Genomic DNA, 14749 nt, shown 5'->3' on the forward strand with positions numbered 1-14749 from the left:
TTCAGCAACATGCAGCCTGAAGAAGCCAAAAGTTTTCATGTTTAAACACTGCAACTAAAAAGCCACACCAGCATTTAAAGGGTTTTGGTATCAATTTACTTTTGGGAGGAAAGTAAATCCACAAGTCAACTTTGGTTAACTTAAACATACAAATTAATGGACTTGACCAATACTGTAGCAAATTGGCCTCATCTTTGAGAGAACATAGATCTAGAGAGTCCAAAACAGAGGACTTTGTTGCACCATCAGCATGTTAACAGCTACAGTTCACCAACTAACCTACATCACCATGCTTCTAGCAGCAGGACGCACAGAAGAAGTTCGCTGTGCCACTTTCTGGTGTGACCTGATGAGGCTGTAATCAGTAGTTGGTTCCATCTCCGTTAACTGACCCACTCAAGTTTCAGTGAAAATCAGGCACAACATTCAAATCCATTGAAAGCTGGATTAACTAAGTTTGACTGAACCACTTCTGTGTCCCAACCAGCTGCTAAGAAGAAGAAAAGTAGTTCATGGCTGTCTTTTCGGGTGATTTCTGAGAGGATGAAGTCAACAAAATTCAGTTACCTCTCACTGCTGGCATGAGCTGTTTCCTTATCGTGTAGCCTACAGCATGAAGAAAATTCACAGCTTTCACATATTTTATAAACTCAGCAAGGGGTCTATTTTCTACTTTTGCCTGTCTTTAAATAACCTCAACACGTCAGTGAGATTTTCAACATTGTAACAGCTCAACTGAAAAAAAAAGATATTTTTCTCTGGTGATAATGAGATTTTGGCGTACAGAAAGTGAATCAGAGACATGACACGATGTTTAATTTACTTGGAAGAATCAGTCTGTACTCCTAAGCTCCTTGGAAGAAGAAAGCAGGTCAAGCAAGTTTTCACACCTTAACTCTGCTTCTGTGTGGCTGAAACAAAAAAAACTAAGTGTTGTAATGGGCCTACCTTTCATTTGTTTGAACTGGACAAACAGGAATTGTAAAACATTTTCTTTCCTCGTAGCGGCTCTTTGAAGAGGGAATACCTATTGAACGGGCCAAGAGAGAGGCAAATGAATAGAGTTGTTAAAGAGAAAGAAAAGGAGGGAGATCTTTGTAATCCCTCGTTTCTCCCAAAGCAACCGCTTGCTTGTTATGAGAAGGTTTGGCTTGGCATTGTTTGCCTGTTAGTTCAAGGCCGGGCCACGACAATGAGATAAGAGGACAGAAAATATTATGGGTGCTCTGGTGAGATTTGGGCAGCAAAAGAGAAAGAGATGTCTGATCGTCCTTAGGTGAACCTGTGTCAGAACAGAAAGATCTTCTGGTCATTCTCGTGTGAATGTGACATGAGAAAGAGGGCGAGAGACGGAGAAAGAGAGTGGGAATGTCACATTTTCTCACCTTGTCTGGCCTTTTCCTGGGACAGACAAAGAAAAGGACTGTGATAAAAGGTTGGTACAGAAGGAAAACGAGTAAAGTATACTACAGAGAAGACTAAGTGGTTCAAAGACAGAAGAGCAGAGCGTGTGATAGAACGAGCTGTCAGCATAAGACAGAGCCTGAAAGGCGGGAGAAAGAGAGCAAAGTCCCTGTTATTCACTGTGATGGGTGACAAGACGGAGCCGCTTGTGTGAAGTCGATGCAGTCGATGCCATCAACTTAACGAGATGTTCTGCAAAAATTGCTGGCAAAACAGTAAATCAGCAAGAAAGGGAACAGCTCATGCTCTAACAGCGCTCCGTCCTCCCCGCAACCCCAACCCCAACCTCAACCCCTGCTGGGCCTCAACACCAGTTACATAAGCGGCGGGCGATCAAATATGGGCGAAAGCTATAATAGCGATTTTTGTGGGAGGCCCAGGGATGAACCCGGATTAGTGATGGTTTAGGGATATTTGTAATAGGGAATCCCAGCAGATTTCACTGTGCAAATATGTTTCTCATACGCCAGGGAGCATTTTTTTAAGATACATTTTTTTATTGTTTTTTTATCATTGAAAATACAGAACAGATAAACACAAATTGAACTAGAACAAAAAAGGGGGGGGGGGGGGGAGCCAGCGCTGAGCTATCATTTTCTTGGTTGCGGTTGAGTTGGCTAGCCAAATTTTCTTCTGTCTCCCAAGCAGATGTAATTTAGAGTCGTCATTAAGTAACAAAACAATCGGGTCAGTAGGAATTCAACATCCTATCACATCAGATATTGTTGATGTTGTTTTATTCCAGAACTCATGTACCTGTTCACACTCCCAGACCATGTGCAGGAAAGTTCCAGTTTGTTCAGGTTGGCAGAACGTGCAATAGGGAGTAGGAATGACTTTAGAGATGTATCTCTTCTGAGGAGTCCCATATGTCCTATGGCATATGTTGAAGTGAATATACTGGTGATTTGGGTTCTTGGAACAGTGGAAAATATCTCAAACTGTCTCCCAATTAATTGTGTTCCCCTCAGGGCTCAGCTATCGCTCCCATTTCCTTGCTATTGGGAGTTCTCCTATGGATACTTGCATCAGTTTCGCATAGATCTTGGACACCAATCCTCTCACACACTTTTGCAGTTTTGAGTAAAACGTCATGACAACTTTTAATGGATTGCTATGAAATTTGGTGCAGACATTTATATTTCCACCCCAAGATTAATTGTAATAACTTTGCTGCTCCCCTAACTTTTGATCTCGCTCCATCACCAGGTCCAAATGTATGACCAAATAAGCTAATGGCATTCCCACCAGCCTCAGATGTACTTTGTGTTTGCTATTTAGCGAATGTTCGCTTGAAAACACTCAAACAATAAGATGGTGAACATGGTTAACATTATACCTGCTAGAAATCTGCATTTAAACATTGTTATTGTGAACATGTTAGCAAAGCTGCTAGCATGGCCTCCTCTCTGGTCTTGTTTTACATCAAGTTCCTCCAGTATCCTGCATTTTCAGATGCTCACGTCATATTTTTCAAGGTTGAATGTACACTGTACAATGTACACTGAAATGAATAATCAATAAAAACATTTTATCTATTGACCAGAAATTAGTTGATAGCAATTTTAATTCATTGTTTGTCATGTTTGTCAATGTTTTCAATCAAAATCAAAACATTCTCTGAGGATCTACTGCTTTCTCTGGTTTTATTAGCTTAACATCTTATAGACTAAATGATTCATTGATTAATTAAGGAGATAGTCAGCGGATGAATCAATAAAAACAGTTGCAGCCCTTGAGGGTTTAAAAGTACTGAGTGAACTTTTCCAGTCGGGCCTCAGCTTTAAAGAGTGGGAGTAGACAGACAGAGAAACAGACATCATCTGTCCTACAAGTAAAAATAAAAAAGAAGCCATAATGGCCCTAATCAAAAGAAGAACAATCTACTAAGATGTGTCTGGGGAGAAGAGAGGAGATGAGCTGTGAAGTCATTTTTCTCTGCAGAGGTGTACGAGTAAACATCCAAACGAAACCACTAAGTCCATTTCTCTGGAAGGAAGTCATTGTGCTGATCTTCATTTCCTCATTTTCGGTTATCGTATCGGCGTGTTACCAGAGAAATGTGATATGTAGAGGCCGCCATATCAAAATTGCAGTCAGACAAGGTTTCATTCAGGTGTGTTATCATGTCATGATGACATCGTTGCGGAAAGAAAAACCTACTTAACTCTTACTGTGATTGAAACAGATTATGCAAGGCTTGCTATGAAAAGCATATTAATATTGAATTATATTATTAAGCTTGTCTCAGCTTAAATAACTGTAACAAAGCATCATATTCTGCATGTAGCATCTCTGTGTCCACTCACCTGAAGTGAACCTAAAGAACACTTCATTTGTAGAGAGATAAGAGATATTATTATGTCTAAACTAAGTATAAGTTTTAGGGGGTTTGGTGTGTGGTGAAACTTGTCACTTTCCAAGTACTGTATACACATTTTCGAATGATTAATAAGGCAATATTTGAGAAGAAATATAGATTGTTGTCCCTAGAAATGGAATAGTGGTAGTCTTAAAATAACTCCCAATAAGAATTTCCCATGGGATAAATAATGCTATATCTTATCTTCAGAACCAGACCATAATTTGCTAGATTTTCATGCCAGCACTAAATATAGTTGTGTGGGTGTAATGTCTTCTTCTAGACTGTTGATATTTTAGCGCACATCTCATCCGTACATTCAGCACCTTTTTCTATCAGCTGCTTATGAGGATGTGATGCAGCAGGGAGGAGGAGGAGGAGGAGGAGGAGGAGGAGGAGGAGGAGGAGGAGGAGGAGTGGTAACAAAGCTGGAAGAGGAGGAAGGATAGAGCAGATCTGTGATGGCAGCAGCTTCACTCTCATTGGATCAATATAAAGACAGAGAGAGAGAGACAGAGAGAGAGAGCTCTGTCTTGTGCATGTAACATGTAATATTTAGATTAAAGCATATTGAATATCACTGTGACTTGATATATTAAAACTATCCTACCATAATCACAATGAGCAAACAACAGATCTATCTTGTAATGCAGTGGTTCCCCCACAGCCCTGTCAGATGAACTCAGGTACCCCTTCAAAGTAGATATTGCTAATTTTTTAATACAATAGAACTTTCTAAATGTCAACAAGTCCTCCAAACCATACGACAAAATAGGTAGTTTATTCCTACCCTCTGATACAACTCACAGGAAATCTAATAATATCGAAACCAGAGAACATATCGCTTGCAGTTTTAAACACGTCGTTAACGTTTTAAAGGGCTAGCAGTTTGGTTATGTTTAGGCACCAAAGCTACTTAGTTAAGTGTAGAAAAAGATTGTGGTTTGGGTTCAAATATGACGTTACTTAACTTCCAGTTACACATGTGACACTGAACGTGACGTAGCTCCGGTCTGTTCCTGAAAATTAAAATAAAAACTCACCGTTTACTTTTATTTTTTAAATGGGACACGAATGACTCAAAATTTTACTTAAGTACAGTAAAAGTACTTCACCATACAGTCCAAAGAGTATGATGGACTTAGAGGTGATGTGAAAGAAGAAGACAGACAGGAGGGGAGACGAGAGAGGACAAGAATGGCCTCCAGTGCTCTTTACTGTCTGTTCTTCCTCCTGACTTACTGTGTGTGTGTGTGTGTGTGTGTGTGTGTGTGTGTGTGTGTGTGTGTGTGTGTGTGTGTGTGTGTGTGTGTTTGGTCAGGTTTAGTTGATGTTTACCAGCGACCTGTTTTCTGTGTGCGTGCATGGTTAGGTTGAGGAAAGAATTAGAATTTATAGGCCTATATATATAGCCTTACAATCACTGAATGGCTGTCCATCACAACAACATAACTTCTACAGCAGCAATGATTACAGTAATGTGGGTGCATGTTGCCATGAACTTTAATTTTATTTTAAGAAGCATATTAGAAAAAAATAAAGGCCAAGAGTCGCCACCAAGGTGCATACAATTTAGTAACATGATCAGTAATTGTAAAGAGCTTCTTCTCAAATGTAAATCTACCTGATGTGGCTGGATTTACATTGTGAACTTGCATCAGTAATGCATGAAACAAGTGTGTGTGTGTGTGTGTGTGTGTGTGTGTGCGTGCGTGCGTGCGTGCGTGCGTGTGTGACTTGTGGTTTACTTGATAAAGGGAGGGAAGAGGGGAAGGATTGAAGGATAAAAAGAGAAATGGCAGACAGATGAGCTGGAAGGTACCCTGATGTCTTTATGCACTCTATCCACAATTACACTCCTCTCCTTATTCTGTATTCTCCCCATTTCTCTCTCTCTGTCTCACCCTTTCACCCTCTCAATCTCATTCGCTGTGTCGCTTACTACTTCACTTTCAATTTCTCTCCCTCCGTCTGAACCCACCCGGTTTCACCGTCTTCATTTATTCATCTCTCTGTCCCTTCGTATAAGCTTCTCTCTTTTTTTTTTTTTACCTCTTTCTTGTTCCACCTTTATGCAGTCTTTTTCCTGCAATCTTGTTTGTCTCTTTCTGCAGTTAATTACATGGCCAAAAGTTTGTGGACACCCAAATATTACACCCATATCTCCTTCCCAAAAACCATGGTTATTAATGTGCAGCTGTAACAGCCTCTGCAAGGAGAGCTTTCCATCAGATTTTGGAACCTGGCTGTAGGGATTTTCTCCCATTTAGCCACAAGAGCATTAGTGAGGTCCAACACTGAAACTCCTGCACACTGTCTAACTTGCAAAAATACATTTATTTGCGAAGTTTTGGTGCCTTCATCAGGCAAATTGTTTTTTTGCCAGTGGCTGTAAGTCTGCAACCAATCACATTGCCCATGTGCAATAGGAAGGCATAAATACCAAGCATTTATAATATGACAATCTTCAATATAATGGAGCTAAAAAAGTAAAACACTCTGTATGCCAACAGTCATAAATGTGCCCCAAAACATTTACATTAGATGGGTAGATGACGTAGATGTTTTTGTCATTTATAGGCCTAAATCTTCATTTTTGTATTGTTTGAAAATGTAGATCTGGCTTGTATAAATTTAGGGTGTCTTGTCAGCCCATGAACTTCATTCATTCATTCAGTCTCTTAATTGGAACTAAGGGGTCAAGCTCATCCTCCCAAAAGTACCTGGATGATAGTATGTGGACGGAGGTGTCCACATACTTTCGGTCATATAGTCCTCTCTGTTTTCTAGTCACAAAGCTGATAGAGAGCCAATCTATTGCTCTTTCTCTGGGCCAACCCCTCCCCTTTTTTCTTATTTCTCGCTCTACCTCCTTCACTCCAACCCCCATTATCTCTCTCTCTTTCTCTCTCTCTCTCTCTCTCTCTCTCTCTCTCTCTCGTCATAACTCGAAGTCCCTCTCTTGCTCTTCTGATTGGCTGCTTTCTGCCTTCTCTTTATGAATTGAACAGCAGCGGCTTGATGCGACTGGCTGGATGCTAGATCAACACAACGAATGCTCTCTCTTTCACTCTCTCTCTCCCTATCTCTCACACACACACACACACACACACACACACACACACACACACACACACACACACACACAAATATACGCACATGCTTATCGGTAACAGCCAAACCTTTCATTGAAATGTGTGGAGGTTGCTCACACATACTTTCTTCATCTATCTCTCACACACTCGCACATGCACACACAGCCTGCTTTGTCAACAGCTCACGTAGCACGGTGCACTCAGGCGAGCTCTCTTTCTCTCTCTCTCATACACACACACACACACAAACGTAGCTTGCGACACACACTCCTTTCTCGTCTTCTGTCACTCTCCCTCTCTCCTTCAGCCGCAATCACATGCCGAGCTTCACACACACACACACACACACACACACACACACACACACACACACACACACACACACACACACACACATATAGACAGGCAGTCACACACTCAGGGATACAGACGGCTTTGGTGATGCTGTGACGCTCCCTCTCACACACACACACACACACAACCACACACACACACTTCTCGGTTTGTCTTGCACATGCTTTAACACACAAGACAGACACACACACACACACACACACACACACACACACACACACACACACACACCTCGTCAGCCTCTCTCCCTCGCTGTCAGTCAGTCAGTGTGTGTGTGTGTGTGTTGGTGGAATGAGGTGGTGATGTTTTGGGACAGGAAGAATAGTATGGGCAATTCCCAACGACGGCCCAAAGGAAGACACAGACCCAAATCGGCAACAGGTACTTTATCTTTCTATATATCTGATTTTTATTGCATTTCCTCCATCTGTCCGTCTGTCGTTTCAGCCCTCCATGTATCTGTGTAGCATTAGTTTTCCATTCAATGCGTCTTTCCATTCAAAATGCATCATATTCAGGTGCCTCACATCCAGAGGGGGGCCTCTTTTCACCCCTCTATCCATTTATGTGACACACACATGCACGTTTCATTCATGCGTTCATTTATCTTTCGTTTTCTGCACCTTTAATCCAAAATCTTCTCTAGTCTTTTATTTAAATTGTCTCACGTCCTTTCAAACTATGCGTCGTTGCTTTCATTCATTTTACACACACATGCTGGTGAGCACACATTCATTCACCCATCTATATATCTATTTATCTGTCTATGTTGTTATGCCATCCATACATCTTTTCCTCTATCCATCGTATACACATATGCAACTTGGTAAGCCTCAATGTATTCATCTGTCTGTCTATTGATCTACACAGTATCCATCTAATTTAGTATTGCTTTTGTCATTTCTCTCCCAATTCCTGCATCCAAAATGTCTTATATTCAGGTGTCTCACATCAATGTATCCTTCTTTTTACATACAGTCATCCATCCATTCATCCATGCATCCTTTCCTCCATCCATTGTACACACACATGCACACCTAACTTGGCAATCCTTAATGTATTCATCTGTCTGTATTGATCTATATCTAGTATTGCTTTTGCACCCATTGTTGCGTCCATTCATCATCAACATGTCTCACATTCAGGTGTCTCACACTCTTCTTTTCAATTCAATTCAGTTTTATTTATAGTGTCAAATCATAACAGACATTATCTCAGGACACTTCACAGATAGAGTAGGTCTAGACCACACTCAACACCCAACAATTCCCCTGAATTAAATTGCAACCCATCTATCTATCCATTGAGCTTTCTATCGCTGGTTTTCCATACAATATTTCAATGCTTCTTTTCGTCTGATTTTCCTCCAAGTTTCGGCATCCTTCATCCATTCATCTTTCTTCCATCCCTCTTACTCACACTGCTACTACTGAGTCACACATGCATGTCTTACCTATCTACTGTATCTAACTATTGGTCTTTATTGTTTTCCCTCCAGTCCATTCTTACGTCCATTTATCTCTCAATTTCTCCATCCATCCATCCATCTATCCAAGATGTGTTACTCAGGTGTCTCATGTCCATACTTCTTCGTCTATCTATCTATCTATCTGTCTGTCTGTCTGCAGATCGATCATCTATATATCTATTAATCATTTTTCATCCAATGATCCAATGCTTCCTTTCATCCATTTCCCCCAGTTTCTGCATCCCTCCATCCAAAAAGCCTCATATTATGGTGACTCACGTCCATGCATCCATCTTTTCAACCCTTCAATAACCCATTCATCCATTCCTCTTTTCCTGCATCCACTATATTCATTATTATTTTGCCATCCAATCCATTATTCTGTCCATTGATCTTTCAGTTTCCTCACCCCTCCATCAAAAATGTGGTGTCTGAAATTCATCCTTTCATTCCTCTTTTCACTCTTCCATCAACCCATCTGTCCATCCAATGGTCCAACACTCTCTTTCATCCATTTTCTCCCAGGAGTCTCATCTTTACGCATGCCTCCATCCATCTTCTCGTCCAGTCATTTTTTTCCTTCGTCTGGGTTGCCAGGTTTGAATGAACTAGGTCAATTGGTCTTTTGCCTCTTGGCGTGTAACTGGGCTGAGAGACTGTAGTGTGTGTGTGTGTGTGTGTGTGTGTGTGTGTGTGTGTGTTTCTGTGTGCGTCCTCAACAACTGTAGCTTTCGGTTTACTTGCTGCTGCTGAGTGTGCAAATACTAAGGTTTTATGTTTCACACATTTTACACACCACTGCCACATGCTGCAGTCCCGTGCATGTGTGTGTTCCCGTGCATGTGTGTGTTTGTGTGTGTTACAGTGTGCAATTGCTCGGCTGCACGGCTGGATGGGATTACTAGTGGGCTCTTTAATTATCTCTGAGGGCGAGCGAGGTACAGAAATAGAGAGATTTGGAGACAGAGGAAGGGAAACGAGAGAGAAGCGGAGATGACAGCCCTTGTATATCGGCCCCTCTTACTCGCTTCCTCGATAAAGCAGGAGAGGAGGAAGAGGAGGGGAGGGAGACGAGGGAGTTGGAGAGGGGACAGCGGGAGGTGAGGAAGAGGATGAAGCAAAACGAGAGAGGAGGAGGAGTAAAGGAAGAGAGAAAATCAGAGGGAAATATAGGTGGATGAGTGATTTATTTTGGAGAGGCGGGAGATGAACGACTGACAGGCAGGCATGATGGGGTAGGAAGAGGAGGAAGAGGAGGAAGAGAATGGATTAAATACACACATGCAAAGTGTTCATGTCATGCTGCAGAGCTGCACAGTGCACACACTGCCAACTGAGAGTAAACACACCCATATGCTCACTCGCTTTCTCTGTCCACACACACTATGTGCATATCCCCAGGAGAACAGTGTGTGCGTGTGCGTGTGCGTGCAGTGCAGTACGTATGTTTGTAAGCTTTAACACAAACCGACAGCCAAGCAGCCCGCTCACACCTGCCGTGGTGCAATAATCAGCACAAGACGCTTCTTTCCCCGATACATTTGACCTTGCCTTCAATCAGCGTCCGTAGCACATCTATGGTGGTGGTGATGGTCACATTACTGTCAGCAGGTGCTGCATTATGTTCCAGATCAGATCATCAGTGTCATTTACTGTGATTACTGGTACCATGACGATATTGTCGGGGACAAGAGGTGTAATTGATGCTAAATGGCTGGAAGGAGGAATTTTTCATGAATGAAGGAGAAAAACAGAAGCGTCGGTCATTTAGTCGAACACTTAAAAGGAACCACGCTGATGGTTTTACCTGCACGGACCTTTTGTGGCCTTTGTGAATGATGATTATTGTCTCAGTGACAGAAGTATCAAGATGTTTTTATGATGCAGCAAAACATCATAGGGAGGGGGTTAGGGTGGATGGTTGGATGTACTAAAGAGATCCTTGTTCACCTCGCGTCCACGTTGGTTTCTTTTAACCACGATTCCAGAATCTTAACCAAGTTGGAATTATTTTGTCCAAGCTAGGTTTTGTTTCAATATTGGAACGCACCATTGGAACCACTGAGTCTGGGGGTTGACCCCCCAGAACATTTTGAGTGTCAAACACTTCATTTCCAGCATTCTGGTTAATTTTTATGCAACAATTTGTGCCTTTTCTGCATCAGTTTATGGTGCAATGTCTTTAATTATTCTCCTGTATTGTTAAACTTTCTGCGTATTCAAAACATCATACATGAGAAAGAAAAGAGATGTGCGCTGCAAGGTTTAAAATGGTACGGTCCACTATAGGGGTGTCTGAAATCATTGGGAAACATATATTTTTTTTAAGATTACTTTTTGGGGCTTTTCCTTTTATTTTGAAAGTGGATAGACATGAAAGGGGGAGACAGATGGGGGAAGACACACAGCAAAGGGCAGCAGGTCGGCCTCGAAACCCTGCGCCACTGCAGGACTCAGCCAACATGGGGCGAACGCTCTTACTGGGTGAGCTAGAGGTCGCCCCATTGGGAAACATATTTACGGGTAAGAATTAGGGTTGGGTACCGAAACGCGGTGCCAATAGGGCACCGGTTCCGACCTAAACGGTAGTAACGAGACCGAATAAGAACGAAAATTTCGGTGCCTTATTTCGGTGCCTGACTTTACACTACACTCAACAGCAGGTAACGTTAGCCTACCTTTAGCTAGCAGCTGGATTAAACACGGTTAAAATGCTGACAGATAACGTTAAACAGTGTAAAGTGTGACTGTATTTCAACACCGGGACGCACCAGTCTGCTCTGCAGCGCAGCAGATGCCGACGTCGGAAAAACACAGACGGTGCGTTCACTGAAACTGGTAACCTACAGCCTCGCGGTGCATTCAAAGTTATTGTAAAATACCCTTTTCCCATCTGGTGGTTGTTTTTGTCATTCAACAGCAATTTACTGGTGAAATAAGTTATTGTTTATTATAAGTTATAGTTATTACATTACTATTAAATCATTTAATTTTGACCATATGGCCGTAGTAATAAACAAGTTGTTCTTACTGTTGTTTAGTACCCTAACTTTCTTAAAAAGTATCGGTTCAGGCACCGTTTAGGCACCGGCACCGTTTTAAAAGTACCGCTTTAGCACCGGTATCGGAAAAAAAACAAACGATACCCAACCCTATTAAGAATGATATATATGGGTGCCTGGGTAGCTCACCTGGTAGAGCGCACGCCCATATATAGAGGTTTTCTCCTCGACACAGCGCCCGTGGGTTTGACTCCAACATGCGGTCGTTTGATGCATGTCATTCCCCCTCTCTCACCCCTTTCACATCTTCAGCTGTCCTATACAAATAAAGGGCTAAAAATGCCCAAAAATTTATCTTAAAATAAGAAGGATATATACATGTTTTCAGCCCCCTGAACAGTTATTTTCTTTACGCCTTTTAGGGTTGTCTTTCATATTTTTTAAGGCGGGACAAATCTACCTCTTCTAAATATTGGGGGGGGGGAATTTTCCCTGCATCTCTTCCCCCCCCCACCCCGAGAAATCTACGCCTAAGGTTTTGTAAAACTACTTTTTCCAAGTTCAACAATGACCTTTGATGTCAAACCTTTAACACAGACAAGGCGCCACATGTATAAAACTCTGTGTAGACTCACGACTAAAACCCGTCTGCACATACGTATGGCTACTAGTAACTGTGTGGGGGGGCATGTCAGACCTTATCTGACATTTTAATGACCATCATCATCATCATCATCATCATCATCATCATGTCATGTAGTCTGATGACATGATGTCATCTTTCTTCCCTTTTTATCTTTCCTCTCATCTTACCATCATTTTCCCACTCTTTCACTCCCTCCTCTCCTCTCTCCTTCTGTTTCGACTTATTTTTGGCATATAATTATATGTACACTCACATGTGCACACAGAGTGACTGTAGGTTTTTCTATATGATGCCTCTATCTCTGTGCTCTTCTGCTGCTACGCAACCGTTGTCCTAGTGATCACCTGATAACACCAGTTCCATACTATGTTCAAAAATACAATCTTTTGTCGATACCTTTCTTCTACTTCTTCTTCTTCTTCTTCTTTTTCCATTCACTCTCAGTGCTAATAGTTACACACACAAACAAACACACACACACACACACACACACACACACACACCGAACATGTTCATTCATATAGTTTCAGATCGATGATGTCATTTTCAGCACAGCCAGCACCCTTGCAGCAAGAGAGAGAAAGAGAGCGAGGGAAAAGAGAAGAGGTGTGTGTTGAGATAATTAGATGGAGGCGAGGAGGACGAGGAGGAGGAGGAGGAGGAGGAGGAGGAGGAGGGTTTAGAGCGATTGAGAGATCTGAGGAAAAGATACGAGACGTGAGAAGAGCAGCAGCGAGGCAAGAGAGATTCAATGTGCGAGAGAGAGGTGGAAGATGCTGAAAGAGAGACAAAGAAAGCAGAGGAGAAAAGAAGAAGAAGAAGAAGAAGAAGTAGGGGAGGAGACAGGAAACAGGGCCTGGGATTGTGTGGCCGAGGCTGCTGCTGCCATGGCAACCGTACAGGTCCCAAAGCAGGTCAATTAAATGCCATTTTGCACTCTGCTAGTGGCCAACAAGCTGTGTGTGTGTGTGTGTGTGTGTGTGTGTGTTTGTGTGTGTTTGTGTGTGTGTGTGCATTCACTGGTTTGTCCATTCATCACCAACAGAGTGTGTGTCGCCTACTGATCTGTTTGCAGCGCGTCGGGCGTGTCACTGACTCTTACGGCTCTCAAGTTTTGCGAGACCAAACTGTAATGTCACAGAGACACAAAGGTACATTTGTAAATGCAGGTAATCCTTATTTCACAGTGTGTCTGTGCCAGGCAACAGCCAAGCATTCTCATTTTTAGATTTGTAGTTTTATGCACAAATGCATACATTTTGGAAGCGGCTCAGTAAGGAGACAGGTCATGATTAGTAAAAGTCAGCGGTGGAAGAGAAAGGATTTAGATCCTTTGCTTAAAAGTACAAATACTACACTGTGGAAATACTGCAAGTAAAAGTACTGCTTTCAAAACCTTACTAACTTAAGTAATTGTAAAAAAAACCCTTAGGTAATTGTAAAATCTAATTAAAGTTTTAAACGTAGTGCAGTAAAATGTTCCCTGTCAGTGTGTTTCCTGTTCTATCTGTATATCTGTATATGTTTCTGGATTAATATTCCTGCTGCATTAGTGTGTATGTTGCATTTTCCTGCTGTAGATGTTTAAGGTTGTGCTCATTTTAACCCCTTTATACGCTGTTGGCTAGTTTAATCTACAGCAATGCATCATATTCTATAAGGTATTGTGTATGTTTGTAGCGTTGCTGTTGATCTACTGATCTTGAAACTCCTTGTACTTATCTCAGACTTGTTTCTGTCCTGTTTGTCTTCTCTACAATGCAGATTTTGTGGTATTGCAGACGTTTATTACCTCATATCTCTCTTCTACCTCATCAAAATTAATGGTGTGTTGCAACAAAAGAAGATGGAGACAATTAGGAGCAGATGCTGCTTTAAGATGGAACTGAAGCGTTGCTTTGCATTTTAACTCAGGAAGTTAAGTTACATTTTTATTTTGTGATGTAACGTGTTGAGGGAAAAGAAAAGAGCACATGAGAAAAACTGAGGAAAAAGTAACTTTGTGTACAGAATATTTAAAAGAATGTATAAAACAGCATCTCAGACTCACACAAAAATTCATTATAACCACATCAGAGCATGCTTCGAATACATTTTCTGAAAAATGACTCGAAACAAGGATCATGAGAAGACTGGTGCTGTAACTTTCAAGACATGGTAACATGTATAATATCAAGCTCTTTCAGCTACTTGATCCTAATATAAGCCCCAACACAGAAATAAAAGCAGTTGTATGAAGATTAGGACCAGAATGAATGTGCTTTGTGATGAATTAGCTTTAAGAGTTTAGGCCGGATGTCCGGTACCTTCCGTTTTATTTGTGTTGGGATTTTAAAATCCGGTCGATTTATACTACTA

At 41.6% G+C, this 14749-nt stretch overlaps 1 protein-coding gene and 1 long non-coding RNA gene across 4 annotated transcripts in view; both read left to right on the forward strand.

Moving 5' to 3' along the window:
- Positions 1–2122, forward strand: part of LOC118493662 — an 11414-nt gene extending 9292 nt beyond the window's left edge. The window contains exon 3 of the long non-coding RNA XR_004895605.1: positions 2113–2122. This is a non-coding gene — a long non-coding RNA (uncharacterized LOC118493662). The remainder of the gene's footprint in view (positions 1–2112) is intronic.
- Positions 1–14749, forward strand: part of nhsl2 (NHS-like 2) — a 147063-nt gene that overhangs the window by 57448 nt on the left and 74866 nt on the right. Inside the window, exon 1 of one of the 3 annotated variants that reach the window (XM_031304355.2) lies at positions 7301–7656. The exons of the other annotated variants lie outside the window; for them this stretch is intronic. Coding sequence (XP_031160215.1) covers positions 7578–7656 — 79 coding nt within the window. The 5' untranslated portion in view covers positions 7301–7577. Of the gene's footprint in view, positions 1–7300; positions 7657–14749 lie in introns of those variants that run through there. 3 annotated transcript variants of the gene reach the window in all.

Source organism: Sander lucioperca, chromosome 17, assembly GCF_008315115.2.
Source record: "Sander lucioperca isolate FBNREF2018 chromosome 17, SLUC_FBN_1.2, whole genome shotgun sequence".
Taxonomy (NCBI): Eukaryota; Metazoa; Chordata; class Actinopteri; order Perciformes; family Percidae; genus Sander; species Sander lucioperca.